This window comes from Bos taurus, chromosome 6 (genome assembly GCF_002263795.3).
Source record: "Bos taurus isolate L1 Dominette 01449 registration number 42190680 breed Hereford chromosome 6, ARS-UCD2.0, whole genome shotgun sequence".
Classification (NCBI taxonomy): domain Eukaryota; kingdom Metazoa; phylum Chordata; class Mammalia; order Artiodactyla; family Bovidae; genus Bos; species Bos taurus.
The window spans coordinates 84443215-84465356 of record NC_037333.1 but is presented as its reverse complement, the minus strand read 5'-3'; the positions used below and the strand labels follow the sequence as shown (position 1 = coordinate 84465356).

Genomic DNA, 22142 nt, shown 5'->3' with positions numbered 1-22142 from the left:
ATTGTAGGTGCACACTGTGGAAGTGCTCAAGAGCAAGGCTGCAAAGGTCATGATGATGAGGTTGCTGGAGTTCCCCTGCACTATTTTTCCCCATGGGCTGAAATCCCTCTGAGGGGATCTCTGCCAGTGCCAAGCTCCTCTGAGCTAGAGGAAGGGGTGGGAGAGGTAAACTCTTTCTCACACTTTTCTACATGGTGATCCTCAGACTTTGCAATATGCAGGGTTTCTGCTGCTGCTTCATTGTAGTCCAGAAATTTCCCAAAGTAATTTCCAAACAATTTCCCAAAGTAGTTGTTCATTTTTTGGTTTTGCTATTTTTGTAAAAGACATAAGCGTTGGGACCTCCTAACCATGCATCTTGTTGATGTCACCCTTCTCTAATTCTGTGTCAAGGAAACGGCAGACACAAGAGCCTCTCATTTGCAGTGATTTACACTAATCTTCTTTCTTACATAATATAATTGATTTGGGTGTAAAAGTTCATTGACTTTTAGATTGGTGACAACGGTGATAAAACAGTAATAAACACACTGCATAATCTCGAAGTGTTCTATACTTTCCCCTTTCACCTGATTTCCACATCTGCTGACTATATGTGTAATCTATTTACTTTACGCATAGGAGTTATAATTTAACTTCTGATTGATGTCTTCTGGATATAAGCCTGAGCAATAGAAAAAGTCTTCAGTAATTGCTTAAAGTACTGCATATGCACAAGATGTCTATGCAACGGCTCTCACTTCTGCTGCTGCTACAACTGACTTGCTACTTTAATTCTGGAAGTTGTGGAAAGGTGCTGGTGTGGCCAATGGAATATAGTCATTGGATGAATATGAAGACAATTCTGGATGAACTTGTGACAAGGGGTCATGAGGTGACTGTTTTGATACCTTCAGTTACCACTTTCATTGATCCCAAAAAACCATCTTCTCTCAAATTGGAGACTTTCCCTCCATCTTTAACTAAAGAAGAAAGTGAGAATTTTGTCAAACTTTTTGTTGAGGCATGGATGCATGCGGTGAGAGACTCCTTTTGGAATCATCTTTCAATGGTGCAAAGTTTATTTTGGGGATATTCTGATATTTTAATGAAGATGTGTAAAGAAGTTGTTTCAAATAAGAAACTTATGACAAAACTGCATGAAGAAAGGTTCGATGTCATTTTTGCAGATGCTGTTGGACCCTGTGGTGAGCTGCTGGCTGAGATACTTAAAATACCATTCATGTATAGTCTCTACTCCACACCTGGATCTTCAGTTGAAAAGAAGAGTGGAAGGCTTCCATTCCCACCATCCTATGTACCTGCTATGTTTTCAGAATTAAGTGATCACATGACATTCATGGAGAGGGTCAAAAATATGATATATGTACTGTATTTTGACTTCTGGTTCCAGGCATACAATGAGAAGAACTGGAATCAGTTTTACAGTGAAGTACTAGGTAAGTCATGTGTTTAGTTGGTAGCATTAAGTCCTATCTTTATAGAGCCTTGGAGTGTGTTTATATAAATATAAATTTACTGAAATTTGTCTCAAATAAGTGAAACATTCAAATAAAAATATAAAATACCCATCAATCTTATAAATATCATGAAATGAAAACACTTAAATTATAGGGTGAGGTACAACCTTGTAGTCCTTTACTAGTACTGGATACCAGGAAGTCATTAACCACAATTTGAAGCACGTAGGACTTTTGCAAGTGACTATCTATCAACTTACAAAATGTCTTTCTTTTTAACTTAAAAATGTAAGTCACTAAAAATCTCATAAAATGTTTTGGCAAATGAAGACATGTACACTGAGAATTAAACGCATATTTGTAGCTCAAGTATCTAGGTAGCATTTAGAAATTGTTTCTACTTGTGAAGTTCAGTTTCCAAATAGTGTTATATATCATGTTACCCTATCTAATGTTGTATATTTGTCAAAGAACAGTTACATTGAAACATATTTGGTCACATCATCCCAAGGTCCTTTATAAAACTTACCTAATGTAAATACATGGGCTTCCCTGGTGGCTCAGATGGTAAAGAATCCACCTGCGATGCAGGAGACCTGGGTTCCATCCCTGAGTTGGGAAGATCCCCTGAAGGAGGGCATGACAACCCACTCCAGTAGTCTTGCCTGGAGAATCCCCATGGATGGAGGAGCCTGGACGGCTGCAGTCCATGGAGTCGCAGAGTCAGACACGACTGAGTGACTAAGCATAATATATATATATACACACACAGCAATATTCTCATTTGGTCCAACATTTGTTGATGTTTTTGTTTTTATTTTCACTTTCAGGAAGGCCCACTACATTAGTTGAGACAATGGGGAAAGCTGAAATGTGGCTCATTCGAAACTATTGGGATTTTTCATTTCCTCGCCCACGGCTACCAAATTTTGAATTTGTTGGAGGGCTCCACTGCAAACCTGCCAAATCCCTGCCTAAGGTCACCTACTCCTCGTTGTTATTCTTTGTTAACTTTGTGTTTTCAATAGGAATCATCCTGCATTCTTTATTTAAAATGTTTGATTGCAATGAGTCAGATGTGGGAAGCTGGATACAGTGAACTTCCAGTTAGAAATTGATATTTCTATGTCAACACAAGTATTTGAAATTTATTAACATCACAGAATAAACAGAACATGCTAGAGACTTTGAGAATATGTTAAATTATGACTTCACTTTTCAACACATAATGAAGTATCAGACATTTACAGTTATATTATTATATAAAAATATAGTAAATATATAATGCATATTTTAATATTAGCATAATGTTAGTTACAATTATAGTAGCATAATTATCCTACTATAGGATAATTATATATATAACTTATTTGGGGAGAGCTAATATAGAGAAATATATAGACAGTTTCTGCCACCTGACACTCCACCTAGAAAGACAGAATACAAGGAAGTCATAAAAAGTATGTAAAAGCATTATAAAAGAAAAGACCACTGTGCTAAAGAAACATCCAGCATGAATCATAGGAACATCTGAAAGATGTTCATGAATAAACAGAAGGAATAGGGTTGGGATGGAAGAAGATAGAAAAGAAAAGCAGGTAGAGTGATAATGACAGTTCCCAAGAAGTACAAGTTCAGTCTAAACAAGAAGAGACTAAGTAAAGAGGCTGATAATGCTGGTAAGGTGAATTGGAAACAGATAATTATTAACATGAGAAACATCTAGCAGGAGCACCTGCAAGAACATTGAAAGGGATAAGAAAGAGATATGGTCACATATCCTTCAAAAAAAAACCAGGATGTAGTCATTGGGTTGAATTGTAAACGGTAGAGTGGGAAAGGAGAATATTCAGCAGGTTGTTCAAGATACAGGCAACATATTCACGGATAGGACAACACTAAATCTTATAATAGTAGCAACCTCATATTGTCATTGAGGGAAAAATTGTAAGTACATGTGAAACATCCAAAATGTCAGTAGCATCTAATGATCCAGAAGAAATATTAACTATCTTCATTATTCTTATTTTGTTACTATAATATACTATCACTAGCCCAATGTTTGCCAGGAATCTTACTGAAATTGAGATGACTTTCCTAATTGAGATTATATTACTCAGAAAGCTACTAAAGTAGATACTCCATTGTTGCTGTCTAGTTGCTAAGTTGTGTCCGACTCTTTTACGATACGATGGACTGTAGCCCACCAGGCTCCTCTGTCCATGAGATTTCCAAAGCAAGAATACTGGAGTGGGTTGGCATTTCCTCCTCCAGGGGACATTCCAGACCCAGGGATCAAACTTGCATCTCCTGCTTTGCAGGCAAATTCTTGTAACACTGAGCCACCAGGGAAGTCCTATGGAGTTTTTTAAAAATAAATTTAAAAAGTTTACTAAATTAAAAAAATTAAGTTAATGCAAATAATTCAATAAATTTAATAAAGTTTACTAAAGCAAATTTAATTTAACATATTAAAGTTAAAATTTTTAATTTAAAAAAAGAATATTTAAGGTTTGGCAATCAGGTGAGCAGGATGACTAAAATATTTTTGTAAGTTATAAGGCTCTAGCTAAAATGAACAACCTTCTTCAACAATATAAATGAATATATGTATAAATCTATATTTTCATAAAAATGCTTAATTACACTAAATCAGCTATAATGCAATATTCAGATGTAAAATAAGAAATATTAAAAGGTCACAATTTTCCTGAAGGTTAAAAAAGAATGTAAGCTAGAATTACAATTTTCATGATATATGTCATAATTCATATTTCATTATAGAAGTAGATAAAGATTAGAATTAAAGCACAAATTTTAGCATCATGTCTTCAAGGTCCATCTATGTTATTGAAATTGGCAAGATTTCCTTCTTTCTCATGGGATTTACCCATTGATGGGCACATAAGTTGTTTCTTAGCTATTGTGAATAATGCGACAATAAACACGGGAGCATATATATCTCTTTGCTATCCTGTTTTTATTTTTGTTTTTTGGCTGCATACCCAGAAATGGGATAACTGGGTCATACAGCAGATCTATTTTTAATTATTTTAGGAACTTTCATTTTGTGTTCTCTAAGAGCTAAACAGTTTACATCCCCACTGACAGTGGGACACTGTTCTCTACCTTCTCACAACACATCTCTTCTTAGTTTCAGACTTTCTAACAGGTATGAGGTAATATCTCATTGTGGTTTTGAAATACATTTCCCTGATGATTAGTGTTATTGAGCATCTTTTCATATATCTGGTGGTCATTTGGACATTTTGTTTGGAAAATGTCAATTTGATAATCTGCCCATTCTTTAATTGAATTTTGTAGTATAAGTTCTATATATATTCTGGATATTACCCTCCTCGCTCAACATGTGATTACAAAACCATTTTTGTTCCATTCTGCAGGTTGAATTTTCATCTTGTTGTTTGTTTCTTTTGTTATGAAGAAACTTTTAAGTTTCACACAGTCCAATTTGTTGATTTTTTTCTTTTATTGTGATTGTGATATCAAAAAATCATTTTCAAAATCAAACATAGGGAGATTCATCCCTATGTTTTCTTGTAGGTAGGAGTGTCATAGTATCTGGTCTTATGTTTGAATCTTTGATTCATTTTGAGTTATTTTTGTGAGTGGTGTAAGATAAGGGCCTCATTTCATTTTTTTGCTTATGTTTATTCAGTTTTCTCAGAAAATAAAGAAGTGACTGTTATTTACCCATTGGGTATTCTTGTTTCCTTTGTTGAATATTGGTTGACTATATTCTCAGGATTTTGATTCTAAATCTTGAATGCTGTTCCATTGGTCAATGTGTCTATTTTTTGCCAGTACAATATGATTTGAAATATTGCAGCTTTGTAATATAATTTAAAATTGGGAGGTGTCTTTGAAATTGCCTTTGGCTCTGGGTAGTGTGAACATTTTCGGAGAAGGCAATGGCAACCCACTCCAGTGTTCTTGCCTGGAGAATCCCAGGGATGGTGGAGCCTGGTGGGCTGCCGTCTATGGGGTCGCAGAGTTGGACACGACTGAAGCGACTTAGCAGCAGCAGTGTGAACATTTTAACAATACTAATTCTTCTGATCCATTAACACAGGACAACTTTCTATTTATCTGTGTTTTCTTGTATTTCTAAAAAAAATGCTTGTAATAACTGTACAGATTTTTCACATCATTCATTAAATTTATTCCTAGTTATTTTCTTCTTTTGATGCTGTTGTGACTGGGATAGCTTTTTTCAGAAGTTACATTGTCAGTACATAAAAACAGAACTAATTTCTGTATGTTGATATTATCAGCATATAACCTTAATGCAGTTTTATTGAATTTATTAATTAATTCAGGTTTTTAGCTGAATCTATGAGATTTTTTGCACACAAAAAAATGTCTTCTGCAAAGAAAATGAAAATTTTATTTCTTCCTTTCTATTTAGGATGCCTTTCATTTCGTTGTCTTGCCTAGTTGCTCTAGCTAGGACTATGTTGAATCAATATGACATTTAGCATTCTTATCTTGTTCCTGATCTTTGAGAAAAAGCTTTCAAACTTTCACTGTTGAATATAATGTTAGGTCTGGGTCTGTCATGCATCTCTTTTATTACATTGTAACTCTTTTATTACATTTTTACAATGTAACTTTATTACATTGAGTTATGTTCTTTCTTCCGTATGTTAAGGGTTTTTATCATAAGAGAATGTTGTATCTTATCAAATGTTTTTTGTACATCTATTGAAATAATAAAGTTATTTTATATTTCATTCTATTCATGCTGCTGCTAAGTCACTTCAGTCATGTCCGACTCTGTGAGACACCATGGATGGCAGCCCACCAGGCTCCCCTGTCCCTGGGATTCTCCAGGCAAGAACACTGGAGTGGGTTGCCATTTCCTTCTCCAATGCATGAAAGTGAAAAGTAAAAGTGAAGTTGCTCAGTCGTGTCCGACTCTCTGCGACCCCATGGACTGTAGCCTACCAGGCTCCTCTGTCCATGGGATTTTCCAGGCAAGAGTACTGGAGTGGGTTGCCATTGCCTTCTCCATCTATTTATGCAGTGTATCACAATTATTATTTGGATACACTGAAGCATCCTTACATGTTAGAGATAATTCCCACTTGGTCTTGGTATATAATTCTTTTAATGTGTTCTTGAATTTAATTGCTGATACTTTGTTGATGATTTTTGCACCTATACTATAGTCTGGACATTGGCCTGTAGTTTTTACTTTTGTACTGTTCTTATCTATTTGGTATAAGTGTAATGCTGGCCTTGTATCCTCTTTTTTAATTTTTAAGATTTTCTGAAGAACTGGATTAATTATCCTATACTGATTTATAGAATTCCTCAGTGAAGCCATCTGGTCCTGGTGTTTTATGTGTTGGTTAGTAGTTAGTTCATTCACTCAGTCATGTCTGACTCTTTGTGACCCCATGGACTGCAGCACACCAGGCTCCCCTGTCCATCACCAGTTCCTGGAGCTTGCTCAAACTCATGTCCATTGAGTCAGTGATGCCATCCAACCATCTTACGTGTTGGTAGGTTTGTGATTACTGATTTGACTTCTTTACTCATTATGGCTATTCAGATTTTCTATTTCTTCCTTACTCAGTTCTGGTAGGTTGTGTTTTTAAAAAGTTATCCATTCTTCTTGGGTATATAGTTTGTTAGGATATAATTATTCATAGTAGTCCCTTTGGATCCTATATACTTTTGCAGTATCAACCTTAATGCATCCTGTTTCATTTATAATTGTATTTATTTGAGTCCTCTTTTTCTTTGTCAGTCTAGCTAAAGGTTTTTAATTTTGTTTACTTCTTTGAAAAGACAGAGAAAGATAAATATTGTGTGATATCACTTACATGTGGAATCCAAAAATGCTGACTCATAATAATAGAGAGTAATATGGTGGTTTCCAGGGGCTGCTGCTGCTGCTAAGTCACTTCAGTTGTGTCTGACTCTGTGTGACCCCATAGCCAGCAGTCCACCAGGCTCCCCCGTCCCTGGTTGCCATTTCCTTCTCCTTCGAAGGCCTGGTAGGTGGAAAATAGGAGAGATGTTGTTTAAGGATACAAACTTGTAAGTTTTCTTAGTAAATAAGCCCTAGAGATATAAGGTACAAAATAGTGAATATAGACTACAATATTTTATTATAATCATCATACTTGCTAAGAGGCCAGATGTTAATTTATCCAGCCACCAAAAAAAAAAAAAAGAAATCATAATGATGAAAATTTGAAACATCAGTAAAATGGCAATCGTATTACAATAATAGATGTATCAATCATCATGTTTTACATCTTAGCTTACATAATGTAATATGTCAAATACATTTTCAACATTTTCTAAAAGCATATGAATTTGAAATTAATATCTCAGAATAGAGAGTTTTAGTAAATCTTACTCCCTTTTAAATAATTTTTCATACTTTTGCATATTTTCTTGCCATGAACTTATATTATTTTTTTAAGATATCAGAGAAAGATGAACCAGTCCATATCAGTAATTGATTTGTAGAGATAAGATGTATTACAATAACACTAATTGGATGCATTTTTTCACAAAATAGATGAAAAATTTTGGGTAGCAAGCCAATGAAGCAAAACATTGAAAATGAGTAACTTTAAATGCTACTACAGCTCACTGGAAATACAATCATTACCTGGATATACTATGAGAATCTTAAGAGAGTTCAGTGTCTTAATATTAAGACTGATATCACCAGGGTGAAATTATACTTTTGAAAAAGCTCATCAAATACAGTCTTCAAGGTTAAGTTTAAAAAATTCCTTCTTTTCTTTTTTAGATTATAAAATAGTTTTGTAAAGAAGTTTTACAAAATAATTAGTATCATTAAGTATACATTTTATGATGGAAGAATTGGGTCATTATTTTCCAGATAGAAAAGAATAATGAACCTAAAATAGAAGAAAGAACTAAGAAAATATGAGTATGTGATTTTGATCAAATATCTAGAAAAAATTTGCTCCTCTACATTTTAAAACTAGAGAACATTGATCACAGTAGACTTACTCTAGTATAGAAAGTAAGTTTTTAATTAGAAAGGATCAAGGATCACAAGACAAAATAATTCAGAAACAATTTCAGGCAAGTTCAGATTCGAAAGGAACTTTATTTAGTTTGAAATGAACTACTCAAAAGGTGACCTGATCTCTGCTGCAGAAAGCCCTGGGGCACCTTTCCCACCGTGGGGTAAGTGCACCCTGGGGGGACTAATGTAGGTGATACTGAGGGTCCTTCAACACAGTTGGACATAGCACATCATACCATGACATCAATTATACAATATAGTTTTGACAAGGGGTGCCATATGTAAACAAACTCAGAAATATGGTGGCTCAAATAAATAACTATGCAATTACATCTCTGGGTTATAAATAGGACTTACAGAACTGTTTCACAGAATTTCCAAAATACAATGTCAGACTCCTCCATGTCTCTGATTAGAAATTTAGATAAAGAGTTTGGGAAATTATGACAAAGTTGAAGGTAAGGGATAAGGATTACAGAGCTGAGTGAATGATAAACATAAAGTAATTCAAATAATAAATTTTTCATGTACTAATAGGGAAATGAAGTACTAATGATGAACCTAAAATAATTCTCAAAAACTCTGCCTGAAATAAATAAATGATTTAGTAGACCTAGAATAATAAGGAATTACAAGTGAATTAAATACTGCAGTGTAGCTTCTAAAAATCTGTTAGTAATTAACAACATAACTGAGGCAGAGGCTGAGTATAATACTGTTTAACAGCACCTCCTTGTCACTACTATGTACTGGCTCTATCTCATTTCCTGCTTATATGCAAACACCTTTGCACAATTATACATAATAAAAGAAATGACCTCATATGACCCATTTCCCTCCAAAGGGATGAAGTCTGTTTAAAAAAAAAAAAAAAAGTCATTACTGAAAATCATATACAGTTTACTCAAAATATTTTTTAGTGTTAAATACTTATTAGCACATGTGACCAAAGTCCAAGATGCGAAGTTAGCATGTTCAAGAACATAGTGGGGTGCAGGGAAAGGGAATCAGTCTATAAACTAGCTATATAGCATGCAGTAAGAATAATGTACACTTTCTAGTACAAAACTTGTCTATCTATACAGCTTAGCAATTCCTCTGGGTGAGATATTTGCACAACAAGTAAGTAAAAGCTGTATTCCCAGGACCCAAGAAGTTGGGCAACCCAAGTGTCCATCAAGAGACAAAACAATAAACAAAATGTCATATGCACAATGATGAAATATTGCTTATCTTTAAAAGGAAATTCTGACATGTCACAACACGAATGAACCTTACACTGAGTGAAATAAACCAATCAGAAAAAGACAAATACTGTAGGATTTACTGTATAAGAAGCATCCAGACTACTTACATTTGTAGAAACACAGGGTAGAGAAAGAGGAAACTGAGTTTCTTAATGAGCATAGACTTCCAGTTTTTCTCCAGAAAAAGTTCTGGAGATTGGTTGCATGGTGTGAATATACTTTACACTACAATACTATACATTTAGGAATGATTAAGAAAGTAAATTTTCTGTTATGTGTATCCTTCCACAATATTTTTTAAGAAGCTACTACTCTAGTTTCTTCAGACTATATCTTATTTTCTCCCTTTAGTTGCTTGCATCAATCCCTTCAATAATGTCTGCTATGCTGCTGCTCTTTTGTGATGGAACAAATTCTTTTTTTCACAGGAAATGGAAGAGTTTGTGCAGAGCTCTGGAGAAAATGGCATTGTGGTGTTTTCATTGGGGTCAATGGTCAGTAACATGTCAAAAGAAAGAGCCAATGTGATTGCATCAGCTCTTGCCCAGATTCCACAAAAGGTACACACAGTAACTTAATAGTGGACAACTATTTAACGAGTCTGTTAAACTTTATAAAAGGTCTGATTTTTCTGCCAGAAAGGTAACTAATATGATAGCTCCAATTTATCTCATATATATATATATGTATGCATTATATATATAAATATATATATATGAATATATATGGCAGGTGCTATAGCCATGCAGGGACTGTCTTTGATAGATAATAATTTTAAATTATTACCTTTACCTTAACAGGTTCTATGGAGATATGATGGCAAGAAACCAGACACCCTAGGACCCAATACTCAGCTGTATAAGTGGATCCCCCAAAATGACCTTCTTGGTAAGACTTGGCAGAAAAAAAAATATTGAAAACATGAATAACAGCTGAGCAGAGGGATAGTACTTCAAAGGGAAACAAAGATATAGAGAATTATTGAAACACTCAAAAAGAAAACTTTACTGCTTCATTTCTATTTACTATGTTAGGGGAAATGGGGACGGTTGGCAGGGCTTCCCAATCTGCTCAATGGTAAAGAATCTGCCTGCCACTGCAAGAGATACAGGAGAAGTGGGTTCTGTCCATGGATCCCCAAGATCCTCTGGGGAAGGAAATGGCCACCCACTTCAATATTTCTGTCTGAAAAATCCCATGAACAAAGGAGCCTGGCGAGCTTCTCTTCATGAGGTCACAGAGTTGGAGAAGACTGAGCGACTTAGCATACACACCCATAACAATTGGCATTTTACTATACACAGTCATATCCCTTATGACCAGAATCTTTATTTTAGCTGTAATTATTTCTCACCATGAACGTTTCAATAACTTCTTGGATTGTTGTTCTGTCTCTGAATTCTTTCATTACATCTATCTTTTCCCTTCTGTAGGGGTATGCTAAATGCTACTGAAAATAAGAGTTCTCCTTTTATTACCAGTGACTCTTCACTTTCTGTAAGAAAAAAAAATTCATAATCATTTTTATGAGGTGATAAAACACTCCAAGATAAAAGGTTACTTTTCCTTCCTCTGGTTCCAGTGCCTCTACCATTACCCTTCTCTTCCCCGACACCATTCTTAATCAGACTAAATGACTCCACTCTATCTTTAAGAGAATAATTTCTGACATGCTCTCCTCTTTTTTTGCACATGTGGTTTCTTTTACCCAGAATGCTCTTTCAAGTTGTTCACCTGCCAATCCTGGATTCATTTGTGAAGTTCAAGTGACTCAGCACTTCTTTCATGAAGTCTTCATTTACCCCTTCAGCAGATGCAGCAGTTACTTCTCTGAGTTCTCAAAGCAATTTAAAAGGACTTTCATATGTGTAATAACCTGTTGTTGAAGACACTGTTTCCCTCAGTTACCTTATAATGCACTTTTCTCAGTTTATTTCTAAGACTTAAAATTAATAATTTTATTGAAATTCACTCAATCTTAGGTCATCCAAAAACCAAAGCGTTTGTAACTCATGGTGGAAGCAACGGCATTTATGAGGCCATCTACCACGGGATCCCTATAGTGGGCCTTCCTTTGTTTGCTGATCAACCTCATAACATTGTTCACATGAAGGCCAAGGGAGCTGCTGTCAGACTGGACTTGGAAACAATGTCAACAGAAGATTTGCTCAATGCATTGAAGGAAGTTATTAATAATCCTTCGTGAGTATATTTTTTTTTACTAGATACTCTTTCTGGAGAAGTTCTCATATGAAGACTCATTAGTCTTCACATTAAGTAAGATTCACTCAATTCATATTGAGTCATCAATAACCTATTGTGCTGCTACTGCTGCTGCTGCTAAGTCGCTTCAGTTGTGTCTGACTCTGTGCGACCCCATAGACAGCAGCCCACCAGGCCCCACCGTCCCTGGGATTCTCCAGGCAAGAACACTGGAGTGGGTTGCCATTTCCTCCTCCAATGCATGAAAGTGAAAAGTGAAAGTGAAGTCGCTCAGTAGTGTCCCACTCTTCGCGACCCCATGGACTGCAGCCTACCAGGCTCCTCCGTCCATGAGTGTCACATTAATATTTTTTCATGGTTTTACGGGAAAGGTTTGTCAGTGGTTTAAAGACAGTGGAGAAATTTTGAAAGATCTAATCATTATAATGAGAAGAATCACTGAAATGGGAATAGAAGAATTAAGAAGTTTGAGAACGAAGTTAAAGTAGGGAAACATAGATGTCCACTTTACTTTCTTTCAGCAAGTGAATTCCAAAAATGTTTTAACCTCTTCTAACAATTTATTTTCAGTAAACAACCTTGATATAATCAATCTGAAATTCCCACTACATTCAATATCTTCCAAGTTTTCTATGCTATTATTTAGACCCGATCACTGATAAATGGTAAATAGTTAGTACTTTCTAATTAGCCAGTTTAAACTATGAAGATATTATTTATAAATGTAGGTGTATTCTTAGGCTTTTTGATTGCTGCCATTTTTGTCTTGTTTGGAAGAATTATAAAATTTAAACAAAATCGACTTGGAAGTGATATGTTGGGATAGTTCTCTTTTAAAAATTTACACAATTTTTAAATATTACTTTCCATTTAAAACTAGTAGAAAATATTGGTTCTATTTCCAGTGTTGTACAATGCATCCTTGAGCTTATATACTTCTCAGTAGTTTTTCCCTCCTACTCCCCCACCCATATATTTCTACCCCCCTAAATATGGTAACCAACAAATTGTCCTCTGTGTCTGCAAGTTTGTAATAATATTTTGGTTCCATCACTGATAAATGGTAAAAAACTTTATTCAGTTACAGCTATGTAGATACTATTTACAAAGGTAGGTATAATCTGAGTTCCTTTCAATTGTCCTTGTTTTTGTCTTATTTGAACAGGTATTTTGGTTCAATATTTTGAACAGATATTACTATTTAAAAGCCAAATTTATGAAACCAAAAATATCTGATTTCCAAATCACTTCAGAATGTACATGAATTTTAGTAACACAACTAAATTAACATCACAAATATGATGTATATGTTTCCCCTTTTCTTCATAATGTCTTTATAAAGAAAACATTTTGAGAATTTGTCAGTAATTGTAGCACAGTGTATATCTGTGTTTTATAAGCAGTGTTATGTAAATTTAATCTTAGTACAGCTATTGTCTTAAATGAACAGCAAAAATATTACATTCAGTTCAGTTCAGTTCAGTCGCTCAGTTGTGTCCGACTCTTTGCAACCCCATGAACTGCAGCATGCCAGGCCTTCCTGTCCATCACAAACACCCAGAGTTTACCCAAACTCATGTCCATTGAGTCAGTGATGCCGTCCAACCATCTCATCCTCTGTCGTCCCCTTCCCTCCTGCCCTCAATCTTTCCCAGCATCAGGGTCTTTTCAAATGAGTCAGCTCTTCGCATAGATGGCCAAAGTATTGGAGTTTCAGCTGCAACATCAGTCCCTCAAATGAACACCCAGGACTGATCTCCTTTCGGATGGACTGGTTGGATCATCTTGCAGTCCAAGGGACTCTCAAGAGGCTTCTCTGACATCATAGTTCAAAACTATCAATTCTTAGGCATTCAGCCTTCTTTATAGTCCAGCTCTAACATCCATACATGGCTATTGGAAAAATCATAGCCTTGACTAGACAGACCTTTGTTGACAAAGTAATATCTCTGCTTTTTAATATGCTGTCTAGGTTGGTCATAACTTTCCTTCCAAGGAGTAAGCATCTTCTAATTTCATGGCTGCAATCACCATCTGCAGTGATTTTGAAGCCCCCAAAAATAAAGTCAGCCACTGTTTCCACTGTTTAAATGAACAGCAAAAATATTACATTATTTTTCTCTTTTTTTAAAGAAATAAACCTTTCATTTGCCGATTTTATATAAATGTACATCTCTCTAGTATCTTTATTGATTTTTACTTAATAATGTAAAACTGGTGTCAAAAAATGAAGATGATTTATTACCTGCTATATACTGAATATTCATCATCTGCTACATATTGTGTTTAGTAACATACTGTTGTTACCATTGTTGTGGCAGTTGTTCAGTCACTAAGTTGTAGCCAAACTCTTTGTGACCCGATGGAATGCAGCATGCCAGGGTTCCCTGTCCTTCACTATCTCCTGGAGTTTGGTCAAACTCATGTCCTTTGAGTTGGTGATGCTATCTAACCATCTCATCCTCTGCTGCCTGCTCCTTCTTTTGCCCTCAATCTTTCCCAGCATCAAGGTCTTTTCTAATGAGTTGGCTCTTTGCATCACATGGCCAAAGTATCAGAGCTTCAGCATCAGTCCTTCCAATGAATATTCATGGCTGATTTCCTATAGGATTGACTGGTTTGATATCCTTGCAAGTTTGATCTCCTTGCAAGTTTGGTCTCCTCAAGTGATTCTCAAGAGTCTTCTCCATCACCAAAATTTAAAAGTATCAATTCCTCAGTGCTCTGCCTTCTTCCTGGTCCATCTCTCACATCTGTACTTGAAAAATCGTACTTTGGCTATATGGGTCTTTGTCAGCAAAGTGATGTCTCTGCTTTTTAATACACTGTTCACATTTGCTATAGCTTTCCTTCCAAAGAGCACGTATCTTTTATTTTCACGGCTGCAGTCACCATCCTCAGTGATTTTGGAACCTAAGAAAATAAAATCTGTCTGTTTCAACTTTTTCCCCTTCTATTAACCACGAAGTGATGGGACAGGATTCCACAATCTTAGTTTTTTGAACGTTGATTTTTAAGCTCTAGGTGACTACACCATTGTGGTTATCCAGGTCATTAACACCTTTTTTGTATAGTTCTTCTGTGTATTCTTTGGCTGCAAAGAATATAATCAATCTGATTTCGGTGTTGACCATATGGTGATGGCCGTGTGTTGAGTCTTCTCTTGTGTTGTTAGGAGAGGTGTTTGTTATGACCAGTGCATTTTCTTGGCAAAACTCTATTAGTCTTTGCCCTGCTTTATTCCGTATTCCAAGGCCAAATTTGCCTGTTACTCCAGGTGTTTCTTGAGTTCCTACTTTTGCATTCCAGTCCCCTATAATGAAAAGCACATCTTTTTTGGGTGTTAGTTCTAAAAGGTCTCGTAGGTCTTCATAGAACCATTCAACTTCAGCTTCTTCAGCATTACTGGTTGGGGCATAGACTTGGATTACCATGATATTGAATGGTTTGCCTTGGAAATGAACAGAGATTATTCTGTCGTTTTTGAGATTGAATCCAATTACTGCATTTCAGACTCTTTTGTTGACCATGATGGCTACTCCATTTCTTCTGAGGGATTCCTGCCCGCAGTAGTAGATATAATGGTCATCTGAGTTAAATTCACCCATTCCAGTCCATTTCAGTTTGCTGATTCCTAGAATGTCGACATTCACTCTTGCCATCTCTTGTTTGACTATTTCCAATTTGCCTTGATTCATGGACCTGACATTCCAGGTTCCTATGCAATATTGCTCTTTACAGCATTGGACCTTGCTTCTATCATGAGTCACATCCACAGCTGGGTATTCTTTTTATTTTGGCTCCATCCCTTCATTCTTTCTGGAGTTATTTCTCCACTGATCTCCAGTAGCATATTGGGCACCTACTGACCTGGGGAGTTTCTCTTTCAATATCCTATCATTTTGCCTTTTCATACTGTTCATGGGGTTCTCAAGGCGAGAATACTGAAGTGGTTTTCCATTCCCTTCTCCAGTGGACCACATTTTGTCAGATCTCTCCACCATGACCCGTCCATCTTGGGTTGCCCCACGGGCATGGCTTAGTTTCATTGAGTTAGACAAAGCTGTGGTCCTAGTGTGATTAGATTGACTAGTTTTCTGTGAGTATGGTTTCAGTGTTTGCCCTCTGATGCCCTCTTGCAACACCTACCGTCTTACTTGGGTTTCTCTTACCTTGGGCGTGGGGTATCTCTTCACAGCTGCTCCAACAAAGCACAGCCATTGCTCCTTACCTTGGATGAGGGGTATCTCCTCACAACCACCCTTCCTGACCTTCAACATGATATAGCTCCTTTAGGCCCTCCTGCACCCATGCAGCCATGGCTCCATGGACGTGGAGATGGTCCTCCCAGCCACCGCCCCTGGCCAGAAGCTCTATACGGTCAGCAAAAACAAGAACAGGAGCTGACTGTGGCTCAGACCATGAACCCCGTATTGCCAAATTCAGATTGAAATTGAAGAAAGTAGGGAAAACCATTAGAGCATTCAGGTATGACCTAAGTCAAATCCCTTATGATTATACAGTGGAAGTGAGAAATAGATTTAAGGGCCTAGATCTCATTGACAGAGTGCCTGATGAACTATGGAATGAGGTTCGTGACATAGTACAGGAGACAGGGATCAAGACCATCCCCATGGAAAAGAAATGCAGAAAAGCAAAATGGCTGTCTGGGGAGGCCTTACAAATAGTGGTGAAAAGAAGAGAAGTGAAAAGCAAAGGAGAAAAGGAAAGATATAAACATCTGAATGCAGAGTTCCAAAGAATAGCAAGAAGAGATAAGAAAGCCTTCCTCAGCAATCAATGCAAAGAAATAGAGGAAAACAACAGAATGGGAAAGACTAGAGAGCTCTTCAAGAAAATCAGAGATACCAAAGGAATATTTCATGCAAAAATGAGCTCAGTAAAGGACAGAAATGGTATGGACCTAACAGAAGCAGAAGATATTAAGAAGAGATGGCAAGAATACACAGAAGAACTGTACAAAAAAAGATCTTCATGACGCAGATAATCACGATGGTGTGATCACTCATCTAGAGCCAGACATCCTGGAATGTGAAGTCAAGTGGGCCTTGGAAAGCATCACTATGAACAAAGCTAGTGGAGGTGATGGAATTCCAGTTGAGCTATTCCAAATCCTGAAAGATGATGCTGTGAAAGTGCTGCACTCAATATGCCAGCAAATTTGGAAAACTCAGCAGTGGCCACAGGACTGGAAAAGGTCAGTTTTCATTCCAATCTCAAAGAAAGGCAATGCCAACGAATGCTCAGACTACCGCACAATTGCTCTCATCTCACACGCTAGTAAAGTAATGCTCAAAATTCTCCAAGCCAGGCTTCAGCAATATGTGAACCATGAATTTCCTGATGTTCAAGCTGGTTTTAGAAAAGGCAGAGGAACCAGAGATCAAATTGCCAACATCCGCTGGATCATGGAAAAAGCAAGAGAGTTCCAGAAAAACATCTATTTCTGCTTTCTTGACTATGCCAAAGCCTTGGTGTAGATCACAATAAACTGTGGAAAATTCTGAAAGAGGTGGGAATACCAAACCACCTGATCTGCCTCTTGAGAAATTTGTATGCAGGTCAGGCACCAACAGTTAGAACTGGACATGGAACAACAGACTGGTTCAAAATAAGAAAAGGAGTATATCAAGGCTGTATATTGTCATCCTGTTTATTTAACTTATGTGCAGGGTACATCATGAGAAACGCTGGACTGGAAGAAACACAAGCTGGAATCAAGATTGCCAAGAGAAATATCAATAACCTAAGATATGCAGATGACACCACCCTTATGGCAGAAAGTGAAGAGGAACTGAAAAGCCTCATGATGAATGTGAAAGTGGAGATTGAAAATGTTGTCTTCAGTTCAGTTCAGTTCAGTCGCTCAGTCGTGTCCCACTCTTTGCAACCCCATGAATCGCAGCACGCCAGGCCTCCCTGTCCATCACCAACTCCTGGAGTTCACCCAGACTTACGTCCATCGAGTCAGTGATGCCATCAAGCCATCTATCTCATCCTCTGTTGTCCCCTTCTCCTCTTGCCTCCAATCCCTCCCAGCATCAGAGACTTTTCCAATGAGTCAACTCTTCGCATGAGGGGGCCAAAGTACTAGAGTTTCAGCTTTAGCATCATTCCTTCCAAAGAAATCCCAGGGCTGATCTCCTTCAGAATGGACTGCCTGGATCTCCTTGCAGTCCAAGGGACTCTCAAGAGTCTTCTTCAACACCACAGTTCAAAAGCATCAATTCTTCAGCTCTCAGCCTTCTTCACAGTCCAACTCTCATATCCATACATGACTACAGGAAAAACTATAGCCTTGACTAGACCGACCTTTGTTGGCAAAGTAATGTCTCTGCTTTTTAATATGCTATCTAGGTTGGTCATAACTTTCCTTCCAAGGAGTAAGCGTCTTTTAATTTCATGGCTGCAGTCACCATATGCAGTGATTTTGGAGCCCAAGAAAATAAACTCTGACACTGTTTCCACTGTTTCCCCATCTATTTCCCATGAAGTGATGGAACCAGTTGCCCTGATTGTCGTTTTCTGAGTGTTGAGCTTTAAGCCAACTTTTTCACTCTCCACTTTCACTTTCATCAAGAGGCCTTTGAGTTCCTCTTCACTTTCTGCCATAAGGGTGGTATCATCTGCATATCTGAGGTTATTGATATTTCTCCCGGCAATCTTGATTCCAGCTTGTGCTTCTTCCAGTCCAGCGTTTCTCATGATGTACTCTGCATAGAAGTTAAATAAGCAGGGTGACAATATATAGCCTTGAAGTACTCCTTTTCTTATTTGGAACCAGTCTGTTGTTCCATGTCAGTTCTAACTGTTGCTTCCTGACCTGCATACAGATTTCTCAAGAGGCAGATCAGGTGGTCTGGTATTCCGATCTCTTTCAGAATTTTCCACAGTTTATTGTGATCCACACAGTCAAAGTCTTTGGCATAGTCAATAAAGCAGAAATAGATGTTTTTCTGGAACTCTCTTGCTTTTTCCATAATCCAGCAGATGTTGGCAATTTGGAAACGAAGATCATGGCATCCGGTCCCATGACTTCATGGGAAATAGATGTGGAAACAGTGTCAGACTTTATTTTTCTGGGCTCCAAAATCACTACAGATGGTGACTGCAGCCATGAAATTAAAAGACGCTTACTGTTTGGAAGGAAAGTTATGACCAACTTAGATAGCATATTCAAAAGCAGAGACATTACTTTGCCAACAAAGGTCCGTCTAGTCAAGGCTATGGTTTTTCCTGTGGTCATGTATGGATGTGAGATTTGGACTGTGAAGAAGGCTGAGCGCTGAAGAATTGATGCTTTTGAACTGTGATGTTGGAGAAGACTCTTGAGAGTCCCTTGGACTACAAGGAGATCCAACCAGTCCATTCTGAAGGAGATCAGCCCTGGGATTTCTTTGGAAGGAATGATGCTAAAGCTGAAACTCCAGTACTTTGGCCACCTCGTGTGAAGAGTTGACTCATTGGAAAAGACTCTGATGCTTGGAGGGATTGGGGCCAAGAGGAGAAGGGGACAACAGAGGATGAGATGGCTTGATGGCATCATTGACTCGATGGACGTGAGTTTGAGTGAACTCCGGGAGTTGGTGATGGACAGGGAGGCCTGGCGTGCTGCAATTCATGGGGTCGCAAAGAGTTGGATGCGACTGAGCGACTGATCTGATCTGTTTATTCTTGCTACCTCTTCTTAATCTCTTCTGCTTCTCTTAGGTCCTTACCATTTCTATCCTTTTTTTTTGCCCATCCTTGCATCAAATGTTCCCTTGATAATGCCAATTTTCTTAAAAAGATTTCTAGTCTTTCCCATTCTATTGTTTTCCTCTAATTCTTTGCTTTGTTCACTTTAATGGCTTGGTACTTTGCATTCTTTGGAACTCTGCATTCAGTTAGGTATATCTTTCCCTTTCTTCCTTGCCTTTGGTTTTTCTTCTTTTCTCAGCTATTTATAAAGACTTCTCAGACAAACACATTGCCTTCTAGTATTTCTTCTCTCTTTTTTTTTTTTGTTGAGCACATAGAACTTCTCCATTTTGGGTGCAAAGAATATAATCAATATGATTTTTACTCTGATCATTTGTTTCCAGATTATTGCAATCCTCTCAAAAACCCAGTGCGCCTCCTCTGTTTTGACAGAAAAGGGAGGGAAGTTGCCTCCATTGCTATTGCTTACAGTGTCATCTTGTAACACTTTGTGATTTAGAGTTCTTGAGCTATATCTCTTTATTCTCCCTTCTTTCTTGTCTATTAGTCTATTATCATTTTAACAGTAGAAATGAATGTAATTGCAATGCCTGGAAGTAAAATGTTGAGCCTTCTCCAGAGTCTTTTAGAACAAGAACCACAACAATGCTAGCAAATATTTATTACAAGTATACAACATGCTAGGCATGCCTCTAAGAATCAATACAATATTCTCAAAGTATCTCAAAAAAATTATCTCAAAATAATCAGATAAGGTACTGCAAGGAGATCCAACCAGTCCATTCTAAAGGAGATCAGCCCTGGGATTTCTTTGGAAGGAATGATGCTAAAGCTGAAACTCCAGTACTTTGGCCACCTCATGCGAAGAGTTGACTCATTGGAAGAGACTCTGATGCTGGGAGGGATTGGGGGCAACAGGAGAAGGGGACAACAGAGGATGAGATGGCTTGATGGCATCACTGACTCGATGGACATGAGTCTGAGTGAACTCCGGGAGTTGGTGATGGACAGGGAGGCCTGGCGTGCTGCAATTCATGGGGTCGCAAAGAGTTGGATGCGACTGAGCGACTGATCTGATCTCATCTGAAGGTACTATTCCTATCCATTCCATAGAAAAATGAAAAACTGAGGAATAGATCATATCATGAATGACCCCTCCAATAGAAAAATAAAAATGTTTTAAAAATTTAATAAACTTAAAGCAAATAAAACTGTGGGACAAAAAGAATAAAAAAGCAGCCAACAGGATAAATGTCAGAATCAGGAGTCAAGCACAGACAATCCACTTCAACACTTTGGAACACTATTTCACTAAGGTAAGATCAGCCCTGCCTGGACATGTCTTGGAACCTCATCATAGACTTTCCTGCTATCTCTAGATTATGACAGCATTTTAACACATTTCTATCAGGTCTTTACTAGATAATTCAAACTTTGAACAACAAACCATGATTTTTGTTTTGTTGTTTTCTTTCCTTTTGGGACTTAACTCATTCCATTCTTTAAACTCCACAAACCCCTCCCATTTTCTTTCTTTCCTTTGTAGCTTGAAATGTTATACATTTAAGAAGTCCTAGCTCTTAAGCTAAGATATTAAGAATCACCTCACAGGAAAGTTATCTATTTTTCTTTAAGTCTGTAATGCATTCTTTGTTTCCATCTGCAAGAAAATTTCACAAATTTTCAATTATAGCTCATTCTATATATCCATGTCTGTTTGATTTCCCTTCAGCTACAAAGAGAATATGATGAGGTTATCAGCCATTCATCATGATCGGCCTGTAAAGCCCCTAGACCTAGCAGTCTTCTGGATTGAGTTCGTCATGCGCCACAAAGGAGCCAAGCACCTGCGACCAGCTGTCCACAACCTCACCTGGCTCCAGTACCACTCTCTGGACGTGATTGGGTTTCTGCTAGCCTGCGTAGCAACTGGTGCATTTGTCATCACAAAGTGTTGCCTGTTTTGTTACCAGAAGTTTGCTGGCAAAGGAAAGAAGGGGAAAAGAGACTAGCTTTTTCTGAGACCTCAAGCAGGTTTGTCCCATAGATAGCACTCCTCCAATTTATTCCAGTTGGAAAAATTATGATGTTTCCCATCCTCTTGTGACAAAATATAAACTTCATTTTCAAGGGATTTTCTACTTGAGTTAGAAATATGGCTTGCCAAGGAAAAACACTGGCAAAAAATTGAATGAAAATAAAACTGTAAGCTTATATATTGAAATTTATTACTTTAATTCTAAGTAAGTAAGTGAGTGTTAGTCGCTCAGTCATGCCCGACTCTTTGTGACCCCATGAACTGCAGCCCACCAGGCTCCTGTGTCCATGAGATTTTCCTTACTTTAGTCAATGCATCTGCCAAAGCACTTCCTTCATGTAAAGGGCCAGGCAAGCCGGAATGGGCTCTAATATGTCCCACAAAATATTTTTTATCTCTGTGTTTAATCT

The 22142-nt window shown here is 37.4% G+C and overlaps 1 protein-coding gene across 1 annotated transcript; it reads left to right on the top strand.

The window, feature by feature from the left end:
- Window positions 1-686: 686 nt before the first annotated feature.
- Window positions 687-21918, top strand: UGT2B10 (UDP glucuronosyltransferase 2 family, polypeptide B10). Its single transcript, NM_001046354.3, has 6 exons — window positions 687-1439; window positions 2291-2439; window positions 10178-10309; window positions 10550-10637; window positions 11732-11951; window positions 21427-21918. Exons 1-6 carry the CDS (start codon window positions 719-721, stop codon window positions 21704-21706), a joined length of 1590 nt encoding a protein of 529 aa, NP_001039819.2. The 5' UTR covers window positions 687-718; the 3' UTR covers window positions 21707-21918.
- The last annotated feature ends 224 nt before the right edge of the window (window positions 21919-22142 follow it).